General features: G+C 40.7%; 4 protein-coding genes across 5 annotated transcripts; 3 read left to right on the forward strand and 1 right to left on the reverse strand.

Annotated features, from left to right (window-relative positions):
- The first annotated feature begins 619 nt into the window (after window positions 1-619).
- rhbdl2 (rhomboid, veinlet-like 2) lies at window positions 620-8,206 on the forward strand. The gene is made up of 8 exons (XM_079228092.1): window positions 620-742; window positions 2,051-2,294; window positions 4,317-4,465; window positions 5,498-5,610; window positions 5,791-5,891; window positions 6,237-6,297; window positions 6,393-6,454; window positions 6,996-8,206. Exons 2-8 carry the CDS (start codon window positions 2,064-2,066, stop codon window positions 7,173-7,175), a joined length of 897 nt encoding a protein of 298 aa, XP_079084218.1. The 5' UTR covers window positions 620-742; window positions 2,051-2,063; the 3' UTR covers window positions 7,176-8,206.
- Window positions 8,207-10,213: 2,007 nt separating this feature from the next.
- On the forward strand, window positions 10,214-12,273 carry gja9a (gap junction protein alpha 9a; the record flags this gene model as incomplete). Its single annotated transcript, XM_079227162.1, has 2 exons — window positions 10,214-10,266; window positions 10,761-12,273. The coding sequence occupies 2 exons, from the start codon at window positions 10,214-10,216 to the stop codon at window positions 12,271-12,273; spliced, it is 1,566 nt and encodes a 521-aa protein (XP_079083288.1).
- Window positions 12,274-13,393: 1,120 nt separating this feature from the next.
- On the reverse strand, window positions 13,394-15,323 carry LOC306744512 (c-Myc-binding protein-like). The gene is made up of 5 exons (XM_079227169.1): window positions 15,206-15,323; window positions 14,653-14,725; window positions 14,347-14,395; window positions 14,025-14,154; window positions 13,394-13,935 (listed from the first exon to the last, which is right to left on the reverse strand). The coding sequence occupies exons 1-5, from the start codon at window positions 15,218-15,220 to the stop codon at window positions 13,894-13,896; spliced, it is 309 nt and encodes a 102-aa protein (XP_079083295.1). The 5' UTR covers window positions 15,221-15,323; the 3' UTR covers window positions 13,394-13,893.
- Window positions 15,324-16,218: 895 nt separating this feature from the next.
- Window positions 16,219-26,021, forward strand: rragca (Ras-related GTP binding Ca; the record flags this gene model as incomplete). Of its 2 annotated transcripts, none has more annotated exons than XM_079227051.1 (7): window positions 16,219-16,401; window positions 18,729-18,932; window positions 19,791-19,990; window positions 22,419-22,533; window positions 24,380-24,522; window positions 24,761-24,909; window positions 25,780-26,021. In XM_079227051.1, 7 exons carry the CDS (start codon window positions 16,219-16,221, stop codon window positions 25,932-25,934), a joined length of 1,149 nt encoding a protein of 382 aa, XP_079083177.1. In that variant the 3' UTR covers window positions 25,935-26,021. The 2 variants fall into 2 exon arrangements, with proteins under 2 accessions (XP_079083177.1, XP_079083178.1); XM_079227052.1 differs by lacking the exon at window positions 16,219-16,401 and adding an exon at window positions 17,985-18,056.
- Window positions 26,022-26,594: the final 573 nt, after the last annotated feature.

Below are 26,594 nucleotides of genomic sequence, written 5' to 3' on the forward strand. Positions count from 1 at the left end.
ACATGAGGATAAATTAGCTATGCATCAGAGTGATAAATAAATGAATAAAAGTGCAGCATGTATTACTAATAATATCCACTTGAGCCATTTAAAACACTCCCTTTGTTCTTCATTGTGGACTCTACCTCCACCATGTGGTTCATTCAAGTCAAAGCAACATGTATATTAAACGTTAACCTCAATCCACTTCACTGAACTAGGCGCTGTATACTATTTGAATATGTGTGCGCGCGCCTTGCTGCGTGAGTGGAGAGGTGGGGGAGGAGGAGAGCCGAGCTAGATAATGTGTCGGTGACGTCACCGATCCCAGGTGTGGCACGGGGAAACAGGTAGGCTGTTGCTGTGGCGCGCAGGTTGCAGACCGCATAAATCGCTGTGTTTCTGTGAAACTCAGCTGGAGTTGAGCTGAAAAAGCGGGATCACAAGTGGGCTGTTTGGAAAGAGGAAGGAAGCTTCTTGCAGGAAAAAGCAATGAAAGGTCTATAATTATCTCCAAGTGGCTTTCTTTCTTCTTTGGATCCCACTGAGACGGACGAGGGCTGACGGAGAAGGGACTCCGCTGCTTGTCTGAAAACATGGAGGAACGCTGTTGAACACGCTGTTGTTCCCTATTTTTGAACTCTAGTACTGCATGTGAACTTCAGCTCACAAATTGAGTGTTTTTTAATTAGTTTAGTCGAATCGATATTTATGCGTTCGGGCCCGTTTGGAGTCTTCTGCACTCTTCCTGTTGACATTTTAGGTGAGTAAAGGCCAAAGTTAAGTCGAATTAATTCAAACCATATTATAGGAAACCAAACACGTGGGAGCCCTGACTACACTTTACATTCAGTTGTCAGGAATAGTTTTGGTGTCACCCACAAAATCAGTGTTATCACCAGCAACGCACAGGAAACGCTAATTGACAGGCTGCTGTAACAGAATAGAGCTTATAACAGGCTACTGTTACTGTTACTGTGTCTATCTGCTTCTGTCATGTTTCACAGGAATATTTGGTTTATTTAAATAGTCAGAGCTCAGCCCAGTTCATAAAATGGTTTAGTGTATACTATAGTTTCAGTTGTATTTGAGCAAGGTCTTATATTTAATTACACTTGAAATGCATCTATTTGATAGTGACATTTAGTGAGTGTTCAGTGAGAGTGTTTAACAAATCATGTACACCTTCTAGTACACTGTTTGTACATGTCTTTGAATCTGGGGTCTGACCGTGATTTCTTCCCTTTTTTCCCCCGTGTGAAATGGTTTTTACCGTCTTTATTTGGGGGAGTTTTTCCCTGATTCGATGTGAGGTCCCGGGACAGGGATGTTATGTGTACAGATTGTAAAGCCCTCTGATGCAAATTTGTGATGTTGGGCTATATAAAATAAACTGAATTGAAGTACAGATATGTAGATGTATTTTACTTTGTCAGTGGAGCTGCAACAATTAGTCATTTACTCCACCAATCAGACAGCTGAAAATGTAATGGCATTTTATAATAAAGTTAAGAGGCCAAATATTTTTCTGTTTGGCTGTTCTTTTTTGTCATGCATGATAGTAAACTGAATATATTTGGGTTTTGGACAAAACAAGACGCATCAAGACCAAACTGGGAATTTTAAATGGCATTTTTAATTTCTTTCTGGGGTTTTTTTATACATAGAATGATTAATCCTAATAAAAATAATTGTTAGTTGCAGCTGTAGTGATCAGTTATGTCTATTTGTAGGACAGAAGTACTGGAGGGATTAGCCTGTGATGGATATGTATTAATGTATGATGATTGACTTTTCTTGACTTCTCGGCACTTTAAATCATGAGAAGTAATTGGTGTGTTAGAATAAGGGTGTGTAATATGGATACAATCCTCTATCACAGTAGATGTCATTTTACATCTCAATAGTTTATTAGCCAGTTTATTAGGTACCCCGAGCTAAAACTGGCCTTGCAGTAAATCCTACCTTCGTGACGGTTATAATGTTTTTGTTGAAGCTCTACGGGAGAGGTGTTGATTCATCTATGTGGTTAATTTGGAGGCTTTCACCGTAACTGTAATCTTGTGTGTAGGGCTGGAGCAGTGATGGAGGACATCGACCTCGAGCAGCAGGAGCCGCTCCCCGTGGACCGAGACGGGCGGCGGCTCGGGAGTGCAGCCGACCAGCCCGATGGTGACAGAAAGATTGGATGTTGCGAGAAGTTCCAGCGGTCTGTCTCCAAATGGATGCTTCCAGAAGACTCCCGCAGCAAGTACCTGGAACGGGCCAACTGCTGCCCACCCCCCATCTTCATCATCCTCATCAGTATTGCAGAGGTAGCTGTTGCCCTGAATGTGTACCACACACACATATTGCATGAGCACTGCGACGAGCAGTATGGATTCTGTGATCTAATCCCATGTAGCCTACATTTGTGTTATATGCTGCCAGGGCGTTAATTACTGTATAGATTGACTCTGATTGTATGTCGTGGAGCAGACATCGAGGTGAAGTCATAGAAGCTTGGGTGGGATATTTTTTTAAGTCTGGCATTTAGGAAAACAATTGACTGTTGTTTTCATATACGGTTTTAAACTGAGAAGATCTTGTCCAGCAACGAGTAGGGCTGGGCACTATGGAGATAATCAAATGTCTAGTTTTCACCAAATGCCTCAATATCAACATTGTGGGGTTGATCACTGGTGCTTTCACAAAGTATTTCCACAATGAGATTTTTTTTTATAAATGATCATCAGTAATGAGGATCTGATGACTAAGTGGGTGAAAGCTAATGATAGAACAGAGAGAACAGTCTGGTTTTTTTTATTTTGATAAATAAAAACTGTGATGCAACCCTTAAAACCAGGAAAAGATGACACTTGTGCCATATTACGATATCCAAAATGGAAGACAATATCTAGTCTCGTATCAAAATATCCATATAATGATGAACGTTCATTTTCTTCTTCTGAATGTCCTGATTCATAAAGTTCACACTAGCAGGCAGTAGGCATGGGGGGCATGGAGTCGTAGCTTTAGGTAAGACCTGGTGCAGCTGATCCTGAATCCTGAATGTGCAAACAGAAAGCCACTGTGTCTTTTTGACTTTTTAGATTCAGGTAAATAAAGTGTGGAATGTGAAGGATCAGTGGGTGATTTGTTGAAATAGCATGAGGGGGATGGGGGTTGCTGTGGCTTCATTTATGCCCCAAATCTACGGCTTTAAGGAGAGGTTATATACAGTCTTTTAATATAACTCGAAGCTAATGCCACCAGGAATGGGTTTGATTCCCTCAATGTGAAACAAACAGGGACGTTTGGTCTGTTTACTTGGCGTTAAGATCAATAAATGCACTTTTTGCCATAATGTGCCGTCTCCTGTTGGATATTGTTGAGCTGCCACTGCTGTTGACACTTTTGTGTCAAAACCTTTTTCTTTACTTTAAGTTTTAATACATGGTAGTAGTTGTAGGCAGATATGTGTTTATTAATGTATTTGTCAGCAACAAATTGATAGAAATGGACGGACAATAGTAAAACATTTTAAAACAACACTTACAAATGTCCTTATAGCTGCTAGCAACTGCATTATAGTGTCATAAACTATTTATTACATGTTTATACTGTGCTTATTAATGTTGAGTAATGAAAACTTGCAGTAAATAGTTACCTATAGTTTTTTTTTTTTTTTAAATACTTTTTGTGCACATGAAAAAAATGTTTTGTGTGCTTTTATGTTTGTGAACCCACTTGCCTCATATTTAATATTTTGAATTGATTTGATTTGTACATTTCCTTTACATTATTACTACTAGGGGATACATCCATACACATAAATCATTCAACATCCTGGTACAAAGCTGCTGGCAAAGCCAGTTTGGCTGTTGCATGACTCTGTTTCTTGTCACTGAGTGTTTTTTTAACACTTGCCTACTCACACTTGGGGATGAACAGCTCATTCTCCGCTCACAGATGTCCTATGTCACTGCTTTTGAATGTCTGTGAATACTTTCTTTTTTTTTGGGGGGGGGGTGCACTTTATTTACCCAGAGAGGATCGACTGAGCTGTAGTGTTCTTTCTCAGCGTGCCATCGCTTTTTATTCCCACCGATGCTGGTAGATTCAGATGTATGAGCTGCCATGTCCAGTCCCACTGGGGGATTTTCTGCGGTCAGTTAAAACACACTTCAACATCTGTATTTTTTTTATCATCCTTCCCATCTTTATTTTCTCAGCTGTTTGCGATTTGGCGTCATCCCCATCCTTCTGCTGCTGCCAACTTTAAAGTTTGACTTTATTAAAAAAAACATCTTGTTCTTTCAGACTAACTTGTGTGTATATTTTCTGCTCTTCGTCAGCTGGCAGTGTTTATCTACTACGCCGTGTGGAAGCCTCAGAAGCAGTGGGTGACCCTGGATGAAGGCATCTGGAAAAGCCCCCTGACATACAAGCCTGAAGAGCGGCAGGAAGCATGGCGCTTTATCTCCTACATGTTTGTCCACGCCGGGTAAGCATGGCCAGACCCCTTTAGATACCTTAATTACACCATGAAAGCTTGAGTCACATTGGGGTGTGGACAAAAACCCACAGACACTTTACAGTATCATGGCCGTGAAGCTCATAATCTCTGCTGTTTTTTTTCTTCTATGCTGTCAGGTGTTGATTCAATTCTGTTGGTGCAACCATTGCACCTCTTTATATATTACAGCGTTCCTGTGTTTGGTATATGTCGTCATGGTTTTGACACTTGTTTCCGCATTACCTCATATTCACAGTTACAAAGGCGAGAAGCAGAGTGCTATTAGCTTTTTATAGAGGTACATGAAGGCTAGGCGTTCGTTGCCAGAGTTGCCGGCACATCTGTCAAAACATGGCCAAAGTCGTGTGATGTGGCAAGCACACAGTCTGAAAAAACAATCATGAGCACATAAGCCACGAGACGAGAGGAAAACCAAAAATCATGAGCAAGAGGAACAGTGATCACAGTCACTCGCCAACTGGATGACACCGAACAGGATATTTGCTTTGAGGGTATGGCTGATGATATTCTGTATTTTCCCCAACAAATCTCATAAAGAGACCAAAACCAACAATTAATTGGTTATTCATCTGTGCTGTGGACCTTCTTTGTTGTCCAATAACTATTAAAGGCAAGACAATGAGACGCACTGTTGCACAAGATGCTCTTTTCTTACAATGAACACGGGCACAGTGTGTTTTTTTCTTTTTGAGTCAAACCATACATGCTATCCTGCTGCTAGAAACACTCACGAGTGCACCAAATGTGATTTTGATTCCCTGATATTGTCCCTGTCTGAGTTACATTTGTTAAAACCTGCAGTGCCCAACTGTTCTTGGGATTTGTTTTGGGTCAATATCAAAGCTATAGAAAAACACCATATAAAAGCCTGACATTGTTTTTAAAGTCCACTTTACCGCTGGGCTACAGGTGTTTCTGATATTCTGTCCATCCTCTATAGGACATTTCTTATCCATGATGAAGTATTTCCTTCTCCTTGTCTTCTCCGCCTGTCTCTAGTATCGAGCACATCGTGGGAAACCTGTTGATGCAGCTGCTGCTGGGCATCCCGCTGGAACTGGTCCACAAAGGATTTGAAGTGGGAATGGTTTATCTAGCAGGCGTCCTGGCAGGTAAAAATCCCCTGTTTTTAATTTATTTAATTTATTTTTCAGATGTGGCTCTGTCGTTACACAAGCAGCTTAGACTTCATCTGCGTTTGTGAATGCCTTCTAACACTAACTCGTCTTGAAGGAGGGTTTTCCTGTTTGTCGCAGTACAAAATGCCACTGATTATTTCCGTTTCCTCGCAGGCTCGTTGGCCAGCTCCATCTTTGATCCTCTCAGTGCTTTGGTGGGAGCTTCTGGGGGTGTTTACGCCCTCATAGGAGGCTATTTTATGAACGCAGTGGTGGTGAGTTCTAATTTCAAGTGCATTTCAAGTGTTACTTTGTGTTACGTTGTTGTGTGAGAAGAGACCATCCAAACTTTTCGTTTTTACACGGCTCAATGTTTAAAATAGTATAAAAAGTGACATATTAAGAGAATTCTGTCATTTGTATGTATATTTTGAACCTAAACTTTTGCAAAGAAAAGACAAGATGACCAATTTTGTCTTATGGACAGAATTTAAACCATATTGAAAACTATTATTTCCTGTGGTGCTCCAATTCATTGTCTAAATGTTGGCTGATAGTATAATGTGTGTACAGTACCAGCTCACTCAAATCTTAATAAATATGTCATATTCATTTCACAGAATTTCCGAGAGATGATTCCTCTTCTTGGAATATTTCGTATCGCCGCTATAGTAATATTTGGTATGTTCTCCTGTGTGTTTTCAACCTGTTTTGATATGTTTTCTAACTGCTGTGATCACACTTTAATAATATTCAATACTGGTTTCTTTCGCCAGTTGGCACCGATTTTGGATTTGCCTTCTACAGAAGATTTATCTCAGACGAGGCTGGTTTGAAGGTATGGTTCTCCTTCCCTTGTACAGTAGAGGACTCAAGCATGACCTTTTCAAATCAGCTAACCTCCCCCAAGCTGACTGTGTGCTGATGGATGTCACTCGCTTGTGGCTACAGGCAGCATTAGTAGCTCTTGTTGGGACTTGATTATTCTTTCAGATAAATACCTCTCTGTGTGGGAACGAACGAACGAAGACTGAATACAAACACTCTTTTTACACAAACGGCTTCTTAAATAAAATCCATTTCAGTTTTTAGTAAAACAACTACAATGCTTTAAGTATCTTCTTCCTGTTGAATGAGGCTTGTTTGTCTTTCTAACTGATTAGCGGACTCTAAAAAGCTGATTCCTTGTTCCCTCCTCCATGTTCTTATCTCCCTTCCTTTTCCTTTGTGTCTTTTGGGCTTTGTTTGGGCTGTTAAACTGGTTCTGCAAGTATTTTGGGTGTGAGGTCGGATGACAGTACCCGAGGGTGTTCTATTTAATTTGGGTAATTAGTTCCTCCTGGCTTACTGAAAGCTCACTTCATCATCTCCCCTCCTAGGTGTCTTTTGTGGCTCATTTTGGAGGGATCGCGGCAGGGATGACCATCGGCTACGTCTTCTTCAGCGCCTACAATAAGAGGCTCATCAAAGACCCACGTTTCTGGCTGTGTATAGTTGGATATGTGTTGTTTGTGGTCTTCGCTGTGGTCTTCAACATCTTCCTGAGCCCAGCATCATAGACCATAAAGCTGCACACACCAACGTTGTTGTTGTTAAGTTAACACTAAAGCCTTATTGTCACTCACTCAGGAAGCTGTATTTTACTGATGTACTCAAGGGTTTCAGTAAAAAGTTGCTTTTCAGTGACTTTTGTGAAAGTGCACAGGGTATTTTAATTTAATTTTACTATCTGATTGTCTTATTTTTGGAGCTGAATTTGTGAGTTCAAGGATAAGGGTGCCTCCTGCTGTTCGTGCGTAGCATTGCAGAAGGCATATTTTATATCTTTAGACGATGTGGAGCAAAACGTGCTATAAATGAGCGAGTCATTTACAACTTTATTAAATGTTATCTGTGCATTTCTGTGAGGTCTAGAAACTCACATACATTAAAACATGAATCACAACACATTAGGGTTGTGATTCATGTTTTAATGTATGTGAGTTTCTAGACCTCTTTGACCTTTATCAGGAAATTAAAGAACACACTGGTCTGATTTCATGTAATTTTTCTTTCATTTTTTTCTCTCCAAACTGTTAAATGTAATACATTTTCTTTTGCATATTTTCTTTTGAATCCTCAAGGACTCTTTTAGACTTTCAGTATTCATGAAATGTGCCTTAAATGTGGTGAAATATTCAGCATGTGAGACAAAAGAAAGAGAACCTGATGAGTTTATCAGGAAGTCTCGAGCCATGGCTTAATGCCACGTTATTGTTCCAGCCACATTCTGTTGACATGACGTGACTAATTACATTCGCTGTTTTGTGAAACTGTTGATTTATTTTCCCGTCATGCTCATTGTTTTTCAACCTTAGAAGTACATTTTCTGTTTCATAAGTTTATAAATGAAAACTCTAATATTACTGGTCTACTACTGGTGGGAGAAGGGCATTGGATGCTGTTTGTAATGCAGGAATAAAGCTCATGTTAGAAAATATACTTTATTTAAAATCACAGGTAAAGTAGCACCAAACACCAAACTGAAACCTTCCACACTTGGTTTTGCATTTCCACAGCTCAATGTCTTTAAAAAATAAAATGTTTTTTTAATATATTTGTTGTCAAATTGAATCTTTGGCAGAGACTGATGATTGATTTTTGTCTGATAATTATATACATAATTAACATTGAAGACTACATTTCCAACGTTTGTCCAATTAATTAGTCATAAGCAGGTAACAGTGTGAGCGCAGCAGCCGGCTGTTTGATGCTGCAGGGACTCCCTTATGTTGTGATTGTACCTGAATGTTGACACCTACTTTCTACAGTATGTGGAAAGTTCTATAGTTTCCAAACATAGCTCATCCATATAACTTAGTGCATCAATATCCAATTATCATGTGCTTGTTTGCCTTGACCCCGAAACAGTGGGAAAGTGTATGTTGTCCTATGTAGTGCAGCAATCGAAACATCTGTTGTCACTGGGCAACACTGCTGCCACAACAGGATTTCAGCTCTCGTATCCTAAATGAAATATTTGCACGTAAGCTATGATTGCTGTAGTGTTTTTGCATTTCTTTTTTAATGTGTGTCACTTTGCATTAAAGAGTTAATGAGGATATTTCTTTAAAGAGTTTCTTAACTTGGTTTGGTAATGCCCAACGGTCCTAAAGACAACGATGCGGTGCGATCAACTTGTGAACATCTTGTCACTTAGTTGAAGTTAAGTGACAATTTTATAAATCATATAGTTATATAATTATTTAAGACTTAAATACTGAAATTTTGCTGATTAGAAAATCACAACTGAAGCACATTGTAAAGTGAAAAAAAGAGTAATTTGTCTGATATAGTTTCTCTACAAATAAAGTTCAATAAACTACTTTGAAATTCCTAAATGTCCAGTTACTCTTTCTCCACCATGAAATAAGTTGAATAAATATATACACATAGATATATAAACATTTAATATATATATATAATGTATATAGATCACTGTATACACATCCTGAGGTTAAAGTACCAGGAAAAAAAAAAGATTTTTCTGATTGAAAAAGGGGAAATAACATTGTGATTCTCCCAGTATGCTTCCCAGTATGACCTCCTGCACCCTTAAAGTGTTTGTACCAGACTGGTTTGAATCAATCCTGATCAGCTGGGCAGAGTGACAGGTTTTAGGTCAGAAGGGCAAAGTTCAGCTTTCTGAATCTTTTCAATTGAATATTGCCACTCGTGGAGATAGTTTGTCTTGCTCTGTACACAATAATCAACAAACAAACGTGTCATGGGGTGAGGAGCTGTGATATCAAGACTGACCTCAGATAACAAGCATATTTATCACACGGGGGCATTTAAAGGTATTTAGAATTGGACGGTGTGCAGTTGACAGCCATGAGTTGGCAAGCACACTAATCCATTGTGATAGATTTCTTGTAAATGAGATGAAATAAGGTGTCAAGTGCATGAGAACATAATTACATCCAGAGAGGAGCAGCAGGGTATGAAATCAGACATGGTGACTCATTGATTACTTTGCTATAGTAGAAAACTATTGATTGTACAAGGCCTGGTTGAATAACTGTCTGGTATCGATAATGTGGGACTGTTTCTTCTACTTTGTTTTGCACATGCAACTCCAACAATTGAGTGCTAACACAGCCTAAGCATGCAGTCTTGACTTACAAAGCATCTATTTGAAAACAGGTTGGTTATTTACACCCACACCTAATATACACATATGTGAACCACAATAAAATATGTTCTGTGAGTTATGATCTCTGCTGTTGACTGCATGCTGTATTTCTCTTGGAAAAGGGGGGAAAAAGACAAAAAAAATATCCCTGATGTGCAAATATAGAGGTCAATATCAGTGTTATGACCGGTTCCAGCCCATCGTTGGGAGGCCGTGATTTAAATGAATGGGTGAAGCTGTCGGTATTGACTTTCTCTGGTCAGTGTAGTGTTGGCAACCTTCCCGCAGCAGCTCAGTTGTTCCCACTTTGTTTCGAGCAACACTGAGGGAGAGGCGTGTCATTTAGGTTTGGATGATGTCCAGGGACTCATGTGGAGGGTGGTAACAATTAAAAATACGTTTTGGTGACCGCGTCAGGGCTGCATGACCCAAGGAGATTTAAGTCACCACCGGCAGTCTGTCCACGCCGCTGCAAGTTAAACGGATACGGCAAGTGCACAGAACTCCGGCATTTTTATGATGCCACAGCTGTAGGGAATGCTGGATGAACTAGTCTACTTTACATAGATGTTTATAAATATTTTACCGATATGTGACCATTTTTACTTCACAAGCGTTCTCCAAGCTAATGTTTCATTTTTCCAATTAAGAGGTATTGTAATTTCTTGATACTTCCTTTCTTACTGGGAATTCTAAATGTATATTTTAACTAGTTTTTCGTTTTGTCTTTTGGTGGTTTATAACAAATGTAGTTGTTTCATATTGTGTTAATCTGAAAATATTGCTTCTATTGTCAACATGCCTCTGTCCAATTTACTTACTCAATCCAACTTATTTTCTCAAAGGTTGATTGTACTTCTTGTCACTGTATTTTCATTCTACTATTAACTTTGTACGACAATTTTAAACAATTTCAGCAGATTTTCTCCCGCTCTTATTTCATCTCTCTCTGTCACTGACTTTCTTCCAGTCACAATGGCAGAGTAAAGATGGGGGACTGGAACTTCCTTGGGGGGATTTTGGAGGAGGTGCACATCCATTCCACGATGGTCGGCAAGATCTGGCTCACCATCTTGTTCATCTTCCGTATGCTGGTCCTCGGCGTGGCGGCTGAGGATGTGTGGAACGACGAGCAGGCCGACTTCATATGCAACACGGAGCAGCCCGGATGCAGAAATGTGTGCTACGACCACGCGTTCCCGATCTCCCTCATCCGCTACTGGGTGCTGCAGGTCATTTTTGTGTCTTCCCCCTCGTTGGTTTACATGGGCCACGCCCTTTACAGGCTGCGGGCGCTGGAGAAGGCCCGGCAGAAGAAGAAGGCTCTGCTGCGGAAGGAGCTGGAGCTGGTCGATGTGGAGTTGGCAGAAGCCAGGAAGAGGATTGAGCGGGAAATGAAACAGGTGGATCAGGGGAAGCTGAACAAAGCTCCTCTGAGGGGCTCTCTGCTGCGTACCTACGTGGCTCACGTCTTCACTCGCTCGATTGTAGAAGTGGCCTTCATGACAGGCCAGTACCTCCTTTATGGCTTTCACCTCTACCCGCTCTTCAAGTGCGAGCGGGACCCTTGTCCCAACGCTGTGGACTGCTACGTTTCCAGACCGACAGAGAAAAGTGTCTTCATGGTGTTCATGCAATGCATTGCTGCAATATCCCTCTTTCTGAACATCTTGGAGATCACGCACCTGGGTTACAAGAAGGTCAAAAAGGGCATCTTGGACTTCTACCCTCACTTGAGGGACGAGAGGGATGAACTTGACGACTACTATGCCAACAGGTGCAAAAAAGAATCTGTCGTGCAAACCAGTGCACCCCGAAGGGCAACAATTGCCTCTGCACCCAGTGACTACAACCTCCTGCTGGAGAGGGTGCAGGGCACAACAATGTACCCAAACTTTATCAAACCTTCAATGTTTCTACCTCTTCAGAGCAAGCTGACCACTCAGCAAAATATGGATAATTCCAGATGCTCAGCTCAAAGCCCCCCGCATTGTAACTGCATCTTGACTACCAAAGACCCCTGCTTTCCGTGCTGCGACTCCCTGATTCATCCAAAGCAGGAAGCCGAAGACTTTTTACACCTCCCCTTACACAGTAAAGAGGATGGTGGCAGTGAAAGAAGGAGTCCTGACTCTCCCAAATGCATACAGAAGGCAGCGGACACCTCCGCCGCCGCGACGCTGCCAGGGAGTGCATCGAAGAGGCCGTGCAGGGCTCACGGCGCTATCAAGTGCTCCACGGTGTTGGAAAGTAAAAGCTCTGACACGGATTCATGTGAGGGTGCAAAAGCCAGCCATGGACATCCCTCCGCTCAGACACAGGCAAAATCAGATGGCAAACATCAGAGTCGGCCGTCCACCCCGGAGTCACTAGACGACTCCAGCTCAGAATCCGGGCACAACCTCAGACCCCCTTCCTCCAACTGCAAAATATCAATGGCAAGTAATGCAAGCAGCAGACGAGCGGCAGACCTACAAATCTAAACTTTCAAACCGTTTCTTGACAGCAATCCATGTCACAGGTGTATTGACTCGACTGCCATATCACCATTAAGGGTTTTACACTAAACTGCCTCCAATCTGGTGAGAGTTTGCGCCCATTTATGTTTGTCTGTTAGTCTAAATAATGTGGCATGCTTTAATACCCCATTAGAGTTTAACTAATGGAACTGACATCTATAGATACCATTTTTACAATAATGAAAAAAAACAGAGGACTTTGTATAGTATGTTTATATATATTTTGAACTGTTTTTGGAACAAACCTGTATTCTATTGTGACTGACTGCATGTACCGCTAACCAATTAGTATGAAAACTGAATTGAACTATCTTAGTGGTCTAATACAAGATCAGGCCTGCACTGGATCAAATATACAAGAGATGTCAGAAGTAGTGCTTTTCATTGTAGTGTGAAATATAAACATTGCAAAAAATGTCAGTAACATTTCACTATAAGAGTAGATGAGTAGAGCGCTGATTGGTTACTGCACTTGCTCTTAACCCACTATTCCGCTTTGTTGGTAAATATTTAATTATGTTAGTGTTGACAAGTCACATAGTTAATACTTTTAAAAATGTTGCATGGCAGACTTACAACGGGCAAACTGGCAATGTGTACGTTGTACCATAAAGTCAAACTAAACTAAACAAAAACATCCAGATATATTTGTGAAGAAAAGATGGTTTAGTCAGAAGTTTATAGTTAAAATTTCATCTATGTTTTATAGCATTAGCAGGGAGATGTAGTCATCACTAGTCAAGTTTCCCCGAGCATATCAATAAGCAGATAACATTAGTACCACTGACCTCAATTACAAGAAAGCTATTGGATTGCAGTTGATAGTTTTGACTCTAAAATGATTCAATCCGATTAAAATTGGTAGAAAACCGGATGTTCTCTGGTCTCCAATGTCTTCATTTGTCTCTATAATATTATCACTCATTGCTATACTTGCTTGCTTCCTGAGAAGATTGTTAATTTTGCATCAGAGTAGAAAGTAATGAATGTTATGAGAAAAGTACACAGCTTTATCTGACCACAGCATTAAAATCCCATCATATAATAAAAGACTCAACTGATGCAGTGTTTTTTTTTTTGAAATTAGTTTAATCAGCGATACAATAATTACAAGACGAGAAGTGCTATATTTGACTGGTAACCAGCTCCTTGTAAATTAAGTATGAGTGTGTCTTTGTCGCACACTGTCACAATGCTCTGGACAAAGCACATTTGTTTTATAACTATGAAAGAAAAAGTAGCACATTTGTTTTTTTAATAGACCCCTCAAAAAAAAGGACATGCACCACATCTTAAATGAATACCTTATTAAGGGTGAAACATTTCTTATAGATCTGACTTTTTTTCAGCCATATAAAAAAGGGGCAATTTCTCAGTAAAACTAAGCTGACCTAAAGATTAAACAAGGAAAACATGTATATACATACATACACAGGATAAGTTAAATTCTAAGAAACAGTAGAAAAGAAGATTTACAAAAACAGGCACCTAAAATTCTCTGCTTTCACTTTATAGTGTTGTGTCATAAAACCGAAAGCAAAATTAACAAAATCTACATTGAGTAAGCCAAATTGCTGCCGTGGTCTAGTCAGCTGCAGCTCCATCTTCAGGTTCATAACGCTGCAGCTGCAGAGACGGAGGAGAAAATGAATCTCACGTTAGGCGTGTTGCCTGAAATTACACATAACTTACGATGAGAAGCAGCCATAAAGCACCTTTGATTTGAGGTCTTTGTTTTCCTCCACCAGACGAGCACACCTCTGCCTCAAGTCGATCACCTCCTGCTGTAGAGCCTCCGTGTCTGCTGAAGTCTGACCCCCAGAATTCAGATGATGCTTCACAAATCTGGGAAAGGAGTTTGTTAAAGAATCTACAGCAAGCAGATTATCAACTTCTGAACATTTCTCTTTATTTTGGTTTAGAGTTGTCGGTGTGGGAATTAATTCAGTCCGAGGCTCAACTCACGACCAACTACGAGCCTAAGAGGCAACTTCTGCAACCACCCAAATCGTTCAGCTTGCATGTGTAAAAAGATACTCCAGGGCATTGCTGGGCTTGTCAGGTTGCTCATACAAAGACACTAGAACTGAAAAAAAGAGAGTTCAATAAAATTGCATAGATAGGGCTGGATATCAAATGTCAGTTGATAATTTGGTGTTGATATTCATTAGTATTTTCAGTCCGGTCCAGTCAGATGAGGATCTGTGTCGATCATTTGTACAAATGTAGCTGGTTTCAGTTGTAACATTGTCTTGAACTCATCTGGGTTGCCTCATTTGCGTCTCATTACAAAGACAAGTTTGTGAACAGTGTCCACGCTCACACAGAGAAGAAGTGCCATACCACTGGTCAGGCTGTCAACAACACCGGCTTTCTCCAAGTATCTCCTAAAATTTTCCCGTTTGGGGTCTGGAGCCTGTAGGAAGAGAAAAATAATTAATTGTATAACCAACAACACTGTAAATAGTCAGGTCTGGTTAACTATAATATACTAGAGAAAAGTAGATACAAAAATCATGGTTAAAAATGACTTCACACTTGCTTTCTCGCCAGCAGTTAATTTGCTCGTTAGTCATTTTCAAACAGTGAACTTTGACTAACGTCGGACATAACATGGTCAAACTGTGACCTACAGGAGTAAAGGTTAAGACAAACAAAAAGTAGTTTCAGTCGGTTTTATAGATATTATCTTGACTGAGGCGCATCCACAAACATTTACGACCCCCAAGGCCACAACACGAGTTGTCACAGGTGGGACGTGGACTACCTGATGAGCACCTGGACGCCGAGCGAGCCCGTGTTAGTTTAGCTAGCTGGCCGCTAACGTTAGTCACGTTAGTCAAGGCGCTGGTTCGACTAAGTGTAAAGACAAAGCGACAGCAGCAAACACACTTACTCTATAATGTGCCATAATGATGTCGTCTTTAAAGTTGACTTTCGTCTTATAGTTACTGTCTTTGGGGTCCCGCTTATCTCCGCAAACCTTAATTATGAAAGGCAGGAAAACTCTCGGGGGCAGGAGATTTAAGTTTCGTTTACGACACCGGTCTGCTGCCTTCAGATGTCCCTCGTAAAATAAGTATGCATCAGACGTATTTATTGGCGAGAGCAAAAGCCGTCATTGGCAGTTAGCATAATTTGTTTTGTTGCTGCCGTTTACATTACTTCTGATGCAAATAAAATAAAAGCACTACAGGAATGCACTACTGTTTTTGTTTCGTTTGTTTGTCGTGTGTTTGTTGTGTTACACATGGGCTACAACTAATCCTTGATTCTTTAACATATTATGGACACTATTAATTCCGACATTGAACAAAGACATTGAAAGCCTTCACTTTAGTTGATTTCCGCCGCCATCTGCTGGTCATATTGCAGAACATCGGCTCTGCTCACTTTCTTGTCGGCTCATTGTTTAGCAACCTTCAAACGTTAACTTATTTTACCACAAATAAAAATGTAAAAATGAAGTGTTAATGTAACAAACTTAAATGTCTTTAAATATTTTTGTTAAGAGAGTGCATTTGCGTATTATTCGGGTGATAGGTCACAAAACAGGTCTGAATACTAGTCAGGTGACAGCGACAAACCTCAGTAGAGTGACAGAAGCTACCGACCAATCATTTTTCGCATATGAATTCAGACAGCCAATCAGAATTAAGGGGTGGCAACAAAGGGGTAGTTTTTTTTTTTTTTTTTTCACGAGAGAGGAAATCCGAAATGTGTGGGATCACACTCGGTGTTTCCAAGTAGCCTGGGCTTTATTGACAAACTATATTCATTGTGTGGCGACAGTTTGTGGCCCGTACCGACCGCCCCGATACAAACACGGGCGAGGGCGACCGACAAGCAAAAAGGGGAGGTGGGGGAGAGAGAGGAAAAGAGGGGGGACGCGACCGTCGTTAGGTCAAAATGTCGATTCAGTACGAGGTGGAACAGCTGGCGGACAGCTATGGGGTGGCGGACTCCTTCCCCAAAGATTTCGGTTACGGCGAAGAGGAGGCCGACATCGAGGACAGCCCGGCGGCGTCCGACAGCAAACCCAGAATCCTGCTCATGGGTTTGAGGAGAAGTGGGAAATCGTCCATCCAGAAGGTAAGAGGGAGACGTTTAAACTGCTAGCCATTGAACTGTTAGCTGCTAACTGCCCAACTGCTGCTGCTGCTTCACACACGTAAACGGCACGTGAGCCAGAATATCTAACGAGTCAGTTCAGCACGTCTGGCTTCACGAGAGGGGAAGAGCCGACTTTACAAGACCCGATCCCGCAGCTGATGACCCGGCTAGCCTCCAAGTGTTAGCTGACTCGAGTGTAGCCACAGCAGTGGATTATTAACCAGGTGGACAGGTGACGCCCGCGTGCATCTTCACTGACACATGGACACGAAGGCACGTGACTGTTTGCTTAACAACTTGTCGAACATTTTGCCAAATATATCTGAGTCCCACCTAGCTGTAAGGCACCGGGCGAGGACTGACGTGTAGCTCCTCACATGACTGCAACCCGACCACACCTACCGTCTGCACGTCCTTACGCTTGGTTTTAAATCAGTGCACCAGGAGAAGTGCCTCCAGTTTGGCCAACATGGTCTTCCAGATTGTTTTTTTTGCTTCCCACTGTTTTTAAAAAGCTGGATTAATGAGTTAAGGGGGCCCTGATGGCTCAACACCAAACTGCCCCATGTGCAATATGCACCCATGGGGGGTCCCCAAGTCCAGAGCAACCGGTACTTTCTTTAGCTGTAGTGTTAAGTCACCCTGATCCTCACCCAGCCATCAACAACTCTGTTTTCCTCCATATATCTTCATATATTGGCCTGATTCTTCAACTATTGGCCTCATATTTCTTTTTATGATATGAGCAGCCATGATCTTTGTTTCAGGTGAGATGGTCCACACCTCTGCAATAAACCAACAGCAAGGACATCTGAGTTATATACTGGAATTATATCTAAATGGTGTTTGTTGGTTTGAAATTCACTCTGACTAAAAATAGTCAGGACAACACAAAAGCTTTTAAAGCTGTGAGATTTTGACAGTTCCCTTGACAAGACATGCCATCGTCAATATTGTACTTTAGTGGAATAACTTCCAGAACAAAGGTGCAATTAATCAAATTATTGTTGTTGTGAGTTGTTGTTCACTTTGGCAAGTTGGTAATTCCTCCTTGATTTAAAAGCCTTTTCCCTTGTGTCATTCATCCTACGTCAAGCTTAGCTGTCTCGCTTATATTCTTCAAGTTTACTCTTTCAGATGGGCACTGTGGTTGAATAATAGATGAGATGCACATTTTATTATTTATGTTAAATTCAAGGGGGAAGTAGAATCAGCCCTGATATAGCGTGACTCGCCAGGAGCTTGTCCTGCAGACATCGCCCGAACGATCAAACGAACGTAAAGACTGGCAGATTTCTATACTGAAGTGAACAGTTGCACTGTTTTGCTATTATCCACACTCCTGTCAAGTCTTATATTAATGTTCTCCTGTAAGCCGCCAGTCTGGGATGAAAAACATGTGATTTGGCTTTTTGCTGGTTCATTGGCCTTTGACCTCAGTGGCCCACACACTGATTCAAAATGGCAGTGTTGGAGAGAGCACTCCCAGCTCCTCCACCATCCCCCACTGCAACTTATTCTCTACCTTTTCACTGTATTCAGTAGAGCAAGAGGCCGATCAGACTTCACTTCATATAGCTGCAGTCTGACAGCAGGCAGTTGAAAGATGCCTTGCATCAACGTGCTGCATCAGAGTGAGTCTGCAATGTTGTGCCCTTTTCCCTGTTGCTTTCCATGTGACGTCCGGATGATGTCTTAATGCTTGAATTATCGCATCAGCCAAAATACAATCCTGCCGGGGAATTCTCTCCCATAAAAGAATATTATTTTTGACAGAAACCATTTTGCAAGATGCAAACATATCATTGGACAATAGTTTACAACACATTACTTTCTGTCTAACTAGTGAAGGAAACACCAACAAGTCTGCATATGAAGTTATATTCTATATCTATTTCATGTATTATTACTATTTGTCATGAGATTAAAGAATGCATAACGTCTCAGCCATTTAACACGCATATTAAACAGTAATTTAACAAACATTAGAAGGAAGACAAATATACTGAAGCTTCTGCACAGCATGTCTGAATAAGAAAAGTTCTGTCATTTATTTTGATTTGTCTGTATGAACAAAACCATTAGAACCATCCACCAAAGAAAACATGGCAGTGAGGAGGTCCATTATCTCTCGGCTGGAATCATCTTGAGCACCAGGAATTGTTGTTGTCTTTACGTAGATGACGAATACATTTTGGAACAAATCTCACACTGGCAAATTCTGAAAACAAAACTTTAAAGTTATTTGTAAATTTCACACCAATACAAGTCGTCTGCATTTATTCTACTTAAACTTCTGATTTCAGGTGGTGTTCCACAAAATGTCTCCCAATGAGACTTTGTTCCTGGAGAGCACCAACAAGATTTACAAGGACGACATCTCCAGCAGCTCCTTTGTCAACTTCCAGATTTGGGACTTCCCGGGTCAGGTGGACTTCTTCGACCCCACCTTCGACTACGAGATGATCTTCAGAGGAACCGGAGCTTTGATATTTGTCATCGATGCTCAGGTGAGGAACAGAAGAAAAAAATATGTTGATGTTCTAAACAGGGTGTTTTACCGGCTGGAAACGGTGTCACGTGTTACATTCTAAATCGGACAATATTCTGACTCACTTTTACACACGTTTTCCATTTTTATCAAATAAAACATGCACGCATACAGAAAGCATTTACATTTGTTTGTGCTGTAAGGTGAAGTTGAAGCCCTCAAGAATAAACTCGGTGACAGACAGCCAGAATAGCCGAGATAAAAGACAATTACACGGCATGTCTTTTATGCCAGTGCTCTAAGTGCTTTCAAGAAGTAATTTCAGCTGCGACGTTAGCCACGGCTGATCTGATTGCAGGGTTTGTTTGTACTCGAGTAGGTGCATCAGGTTCAATTAGTTTCAGCAGTTGGTCACACAGTGATATCTGAGGAGACTTGTTTTTATCTTGAAGACATGCAGCAGTAAATTTCCTTAAACCTGGGCCCAATTCCTGAATGGACTTGGCTGTGGCATAGCTGAAATAAAAAAAAAAAAGTAACGTCTTTCACTGCCCTAAAATATTTAAAATGGCCATTTGTTTAGTTTTATCCCAAGCAGAAGATAGTTGCATGCAATATATTAGAGATATTTCATTGTACATTTTGAGGTATCTAAACGTTTAAATAAGCTTAATTGTGTTCTCAAATGCTTTAACTCATCTGACGGTATAGCTGAAATAACGGGTGTTAATTTGATGGTGATTGTGTGCATTAATGGTGCCATAGAAAATAATTGTGATTCATGTTTGTATTGTTTTGTACCCAGTTTCATGATTCACTTTCTGAAAAGATGTGCATTTTGGATAGGTGTATTAATATGTTGCTTTCTTCCTCTTAGGATGATTATGTGGAGGCCCTGGGCAGACTTCATCTCACTGTGTCTCGGGCCTACCGAGTCAATCCAGAGATCAACTTCGAGGTGTTTATCCACAAAGTGGACGGCCTCTCGGACGATCACAAGATTGAAACCCAGAGAGACATCCACCAGAGAGCCAACGACGATCTGGCAGACGCCAGCTTAGAAAAGCTGCATCTTAGGTAACATTTTAATATTTTTTCTGTATGAGGCTGAAAAATACCTAATTTATCCCTGCGCTCTATGCAATCACATGTTGGTACAGAGTAATTTACATTTATGGCCACACACACACTGTCGCACCTGTTATGTGTGCATTTTTAGTTTTTGCTATCAGTTCTCAATACTGCATGGCTGTAAAAGTCATGTAAATATGCCCTGTGTCTTTCTCCTACTATGATAACATTTATTTAAAATAAGTGGGATAGAACACCTGTAGTACACCATGGCTTTATCCCATATGAAAATACACCAAAGCATATTTAACATCAGGTTGTCCGACCTGCGTCTTACTAATTATTTTGAAAATAGTGCCTTTAAAAACACACATGTACAAACTCACTGCAACAAAGAGGTATATCTAATAAACACTCCGTCAGACTCAAAAGGGTTAATCTGTGATTTGAATGTATTAACACACCGGAATTATCCTATGAACACCAAACATCTCTCCAAAATGTCAAGTTTTCATCAGCTAAGAAAAAGTGTCTCTTATCTTTGTGACAATTCATTTTTCAGATAATCCAGAGGGGTTTTAATGGGTTAATTCTCTTTAAAAATAGCAGCTTTTTTTCCTCAACTCGTTAAGGAACTTTCACTCCTTTTAAGTTCATCTGAACATATCAATATCACCAAAATCAGAGATGCATGGTTTTGTTTGGATTGTAGCGACTACAGGCCACTGTTGCTAAATTAAATCAACAACCAACCTTTGATACCTAATTCTTTCCCACACATCAAAACAAATCACACATTGCATTAAATGTTTAAAGCCAGACTTTGTTCTGCAGAGCAGATTTACCCAAATTTGATCGAAAACAGTCGCAGCTTAGAAATGAGCCTTAACGGGTTGTAATGGCCGATAATCAGAAACAGCAAATCTCCTCGAAAGCATTTCCATAACCACACGATCATGCCGGCCAAATGCGAACACGTGCAAGAGCATTAAGTGTTCTTCATACTTATTTCTTAATTATTCATTCCCCACGTGTTGTTAAGTCGGTGGAGATTTTGTGTTGAATGTTTTATTTGCACGTTACAACAGTGCCTATTTCTAACTTCTTCAAAACAATTTTCCTAATTTTTAAGAAGTTATTTCTCTAATATAGCTCATCCTATGATGTTTGGTTATTTATAACTGTAGCTGCTGTATTCAACGTATTAATTCAGAATTTGTTTTGAGAAAGTTATCGCATATGACTTGTAATTGAAGGTTTTCAATCAGGATGTTTCTGACCTTATGTGAAACTGTGTGAAAAGTTACTTGTCTGTGACACAGTAGTTCAGGGGAGGAGCTTATTGGTGATTTCAGTAGTGTTGATGCAGAGCAGCCTGCAAAGTCCTGCAAACTTTGAGCGTTACTGTGAGATTCCTCTCTGACCTCCTAATGAAGAAACAATGGCCCACGCTTCAGAAACCAGAGCAAGTTCCCAACGTCTGACATATTTAAGGTTGAGCTGAAATGATTACTGGACTGAATGCTTTGCTGATAGACGGGAAGCTAATTCATGATCGTATTATTAATCGATTAAAGAAGTAATTTAAGTCCTTTCTTCAGAGTAAAACACTATATGTATTTGCTTGTTGAATTTGAGGATTTGAAGAGCATGGAGCTGAAATAATTATGGATTAGTTGATTCAGTAAATAGTAGTTCCATCCTCTCGGATATAAGATATATTTTTTCTTTTCTCTGGTTTGTCATTGTAAATTCAATAATCAATAATCTTTTTTACAATTTAAAGACAAAACGATTCATTGATTTAATATAATGTTTGATGAATCAATAGATTTCTGAGTACAATGAGAATAATTGTTTGTTGCAGGCCAAAACTAAACATAAATGTCCTCATTAGCTGCAGCCTTTGCCCAGACAGTCTGTGTAGAACCAAGCCGTCCTGGCTGATCGCGGTCATCTCTGCAGCAGCTTTATGGTTGATGTTTGGTCTCTGCTGGCACTCGCTGCACCACGTTTTATGTGGGGTGAGATTGTTGTTTATTCCGGTTCGACAGCCGGCGCGGTCCTGGATATATAGCGACGCTGAGAGGACCTTTTTCTTTTTTTTTTATGGCTCTGCTTTGTGGCTCTCTGGTGCTTTCTTCCCTGTAATGCACCTCATTTATTTTTATATCTCAGTAACAAAACTGAAAGTCATGAGTGTCCACTTTGGCGTATGAAGACAGTTGTTTGTGTGTGCATACATTTAGTTTTATTCCTGTTTTTTTTATGTTTGAATCAGCTTTCCAGCTCTTTTCTACCATCCAGCGTCGCGTGATCTCGTCGTGACTATCTGTATTTTTACCTGCTGTCATATGTGTTCTAAGGAAGTGAGAAGTGTTCCCGACTAGAAACTGCTTATTCACTTCCTTTTTTCTTTCTTTTTGTCTTTCAGCTTTTACTTGACGAGTATTTATGACCACTCCATCTTTGAGGCCTTCAGCAAAGTGGTGCAGAAGCTCATCCCTCAGCTTCCCACTCTGGAGAACCTCCTAAACATCTTCATTTCGGTAAGTAAACTCAGATCAGCCAACACTTTGTAAATCAAGCTCCGAGTGACTTTGTCATTGGCCAGCGTGATTAATGCGTGACAGCCTGCATTATGTGAGTCACTGCCAGCCCCGATGCCACTTTATGGTGAGCAGTTCCTCCAGTGCCCTTTTTAGTGGTTGATTGCGATGATGGTCTGTGGATGCTGCACATGTTTGCTGCACACATTCTCATTGATACATTTTGAATATTATTGCTGTCGATGACGCCACACAAGCATTCCTGCCTCGCGTGATGATTACAAAATGTTCTCACTGTTCTGGTGTCAAACACAAATATCTCCGTAAAGGGGAAAGCTCCAACTCTCTTTTTTTTTTTTAGTTACATTTCATATATACTGACAAATACTTCAAAGAGCATTAATGGAGCCCGGTCTTTTGGAATTACTTGCAAGATTCAGCTTTGAAATGTTAGATTTTTTGGTTGTCTGTGTGTCGTCTGTTAGCACACATCCTGTCATAACTCAATGATTTAAAATTGCATTTAAAACATGAAGTAAAACTCTGTATTTTAAAACTTTGGAGTGAACTGAATAAAAGTGAAGCCCACTTTGTTACCACCCTTTTTTGTTTTTGTCTGTCCGATGGGAGTGGGTTATATAAATAACATTCACTATCATGGTATCTGGAATTTAAATTATTGTACTACTGTATTTACATTTCAATATGTGTGTAGGAGCCAAATGAGATCAAACGTTGTTCCTAAATATGTACACTGGGTGGCGCTGTTCTGTGTTCCTGGGATTGTCTATATATGCAATTAGAGCACAATTGACGGCAGGTGTTGGACCCCGGAAAGGGCAAAGGGTTTTGACCGCTTGCACGGTAGCCTCTACTACTATTAAAGGAGCCCCGTCCAATACCTGGGATACTGAGGTGCTTTTCCCTCTGGACTGATCTGGTTGACGCGCTCTTGCTTTGCCTCCGTTACCTTGCATTCCTTTGCTTCGGTTCAATAATCCACGGACAGATTGTATGGTACAAGATAGGTTTATTCTCCTCCAGCAGTGGTTGGACATGAATATGGCCCATAGATGCCAACAATTAGCCTTGGTGTTGCTCGAAGCATAATAGTACCGTGCAAGTGGTCAAAACCCTTTGCCCTTTCCGGGGTCCAACACCTGCCATCAATCGTGCTCTAATTGCATGCATAGACAATCCCAGGAACACAGAACAGCGCCACCCAGTGTACATATTTAGGAACAATGTTTGATCTCATTTGGCTCCTACAATGTGTGTTGCTTAATTTTGGAAAATCATGAATAGGTCAAATATGCACCAGACCGGTCTGTTTATTTCTAATTGAGCAAATAAAATACCAAATGATGGTACTTCATCACGTTGATACAAAATCAATACCAATATATCTTTACCTAAGTACTGTACACCCAGAAATATTAAAGGATATCTACCGTAGTATCAACAGAATAAATATCTAGTGCTGAAACAATTCATCAATAAGCCGTGCATCAGAATAATAATCGGCAAAGATTTTTGTTTCTATCATTATACTAATTATTCATTAGTTTTGGGGTTTGAATTGTTGACTAGACAAAAGTAAGCAAGCAATTTTGTTACGTGAACCTTTGCTTCACATTTTAATACCAAATGATTAATAAAGAAAAACCTGTTAGTTGGTGCCCTTGTAAAATATCTTGACAGTTACCAAATTATGAATGTCTGTAATCTTGTCATATCACCCTCCCCTTCTCTATTATATACGGTTCCGACATTGGGCGTCCCCCCCTCCTTTTTTGTCTCTTCATCCTTCATTTCTCTCCCTCTCTGTCGTCTTCGTCAATGACAGAATTCGGGGATAGAGAAGGCCTTTCTGTTTGACGTGGTCAGTAAGATCTACATCGCCACAGACAGCTCTCCTGTCGACATGCAGTCCTATGAACTGTGCTGCGATATGATCGACGTCGTCATCGACGTCTCCTGCATCTACGGGTGAGTGTGATTTAGACGTAGGGGGGAGTATCTATGGAGTAGTTTGAATTAACTCTCGTATTGATTTACATATTAAATACAAAAATAACTATGGATATAGAGTTCATCCCTGTGTTTTCTTTGGATACATTGTATAGCTGAACTTAATGTGTGCGTTTATTTACTTCTTAATCCACATCCAAAAACGAGCAATGTATCAAAGTTTTCCCCTAAACATTGCTGTGTTGTGCCACATCAGTCTGCGGGAGGATGGCAGCGGCAGTGCCTATGACAAGGAGTCCATGGCCATCATTAAGCTCAACAACACGACTGTGCTGTACCTGAAAGAGGTTACAAAGTTCCTGGCGCTTGTCTGTATCCTGCGGGAGGAAAGCTTTGAGCGCAAAGGTAAACTTTCACGAGAAATCTCTGATCCCCCTGCAGCTCATTTGGTGTAATTAGGCTAATGGTGATGTGGCTTTGAGTCCAACGCGTTCATATTTTCTTCCACGTTATTCGAGCATTGCAGCGAGTGTGTATCGGCATGTTTACAGAGCGTATGAAGTCAAAACAAGGACGCCTTAACAAGTACATTACAGGGGAAATCCAGCTGTCTAGTAATGCACTTAAGTTTGGAGACTTGTAAGACACATATTTTGAAAAGAATAGTGAAAAAGAAATGCAGCAGTGGCCGAGCTATCTTGACTCTTATCCCCTGGTTTATTTTGTTAGACATTCCTGCTGCGAGACGCTGATGAGATTGTCAAGATTATTTTCTCAGAATTCAGAAAAGCTCCTTCAAAAGCCACACGAAATGACACGATCTTGGTCGTAATATTTTTGTGATGAGTAAACGGATCTTAATCTGTTAAAGCGCCGGAGCTCCTTTTTGACTTTGCAAACAATGCTGCTGTATTTTGATGGTTGAAATATTCTGTTTATATTTATCTATATAAGGGAGATGCTCAGCTGTTGGTATTTTTTGTTGTGGTTTTTATGACTACAGACCAGACAACAAACTATAGCTCAAAATCTCAAAAGTGACCATAAAGTTACCTTTTAGTCTCTACATGGAGTAAACCTTAGTTACATTAGTACAAAAAATAAGGAAAACCTAGTTTATGTGGAATCTGTTGTTGGATGCATTAAAATAAATTAAAATAATAGCCAAACATGACACTGAAAATACACCAAATAATCAAATGTGCAAGTTTTTTTTGTAACAATGCAACAATGCACTGTTTTAACACAATCGGTGTGTCTTTGTTGCCTCTTTAGGATTAATAGACTACAATTTCCACTGTTTCCGGAAAGCCATCCATGAAGTGTTTGAGGTGGGTGTTTCCACCCAGCGTCCCGTTGGCTCTCAGGCGGTGGGCTCGCCCTGCACCAAGGCCGTCGCACTGAACGGCACGCCACGCAACACTGTCTAAACACTGATGCTACATTAAAAAAAAAAAAAAGAAAAAAAAAAAAAAAAGACAGGAGAGCCTGCAGAGAAGAGACTACTAAACTGGGGCTCATGGCAATCCCTTTGCCCCCCCAGCACCCAAAGTACTGTGAGACTTGGCACTGGAGCCCAGCGGGTCAGGCTTCTCAAGCTAAGATGGAAAGGGAAATTCAAGCATTCGTTTTTAGGTGAACCCAAGGCACCGTGTTGGCTGTGAGGAAGTCGAAGAGCCTAAAACTGCACCTGTACAGGAAAAGGTTCAGGATCTTTCTTTCCTAAAGCGGTCAACGACCGTGATAATAAGCTGCTGGTCCTTCTTAACGAACGATGTGAGGAGGGAAACAAACCCGTGTTGTCGCCTCTTGCTCACGGACAAACGGTGATGTCGGTTTGCAAGAGTCTGTCTCGTGATGAACCAACCCCGACCACTTCTGTGCTGACTGTAAAAAATAAATAAAAATAATGATTGGGGATGTGAACTGCTCGGCCCAACCCACACATGTTCAGAGATGGCCTTATGTAGATGGAGCTTGTCTGCAGTGCAAGCTTTCTCTCAGCACCACTCACCTCACGCTACCTGAATGCTGCCCGAAACGCTCTTTTTGGTTTCACTCGTGAAGGGAAAACAAGGTTTTGTGAGCAG

This window comes from Taurulus bubalis, assembly GCF_910589615.1.
Source record: "Taurulus bubalis genome assembly, chromosome: 12".
Taxonomy (NCBI): domain Eukaryota; kingdom Metazoa; phylum Chordata; class Actinopteri; order Perciformes; family Cottidae; genus Taurulus; species Taurulus bubalis.

Excerpts from the sequence above, each read along its gene's own strand:
- rhbdl2 (XM_079228092.1), top strand. The coding sequence starts at position 2,064 with ATGGAGGACATCGACCTCGAGCAGCAGGAGCCGCTCCCCGTGGACCGA. Across the intron at positions 4,466-5,497 it reads TACATGTTTGTCCACGCCGG|TATCGAGCACATCGTGGGAA; the intron begins GTAAGCATGGCC and ends GCCTGTCTCTAG. Across the intron at positions 5,892-6,236 it reads ATTTTATGAACGCAGTGGTG|AATTTCCGAGAGATGATTCC; the intron begins GTGAGTTCTAAT and ends TTCATTTCACAG.
- LOC306744512 (XM_079227169.1), bottom strand. Across the intron at positions 14,396-14,652 it reads TGTTGACAGCCTGACCAGTG|TTCTAGTGTCTTTGTATGAG; the intron begins GTATGGCACTTC and ends TCTTTTTTTCAG. Across the intron at positions 14,155-14,346 it reads AAGCCCAGCAATGCCCTGGA|ATTTGTGAAGCATCATCTGA; the intron begins GTATCTTTTTAC and ends CTCCTTTCCCAG.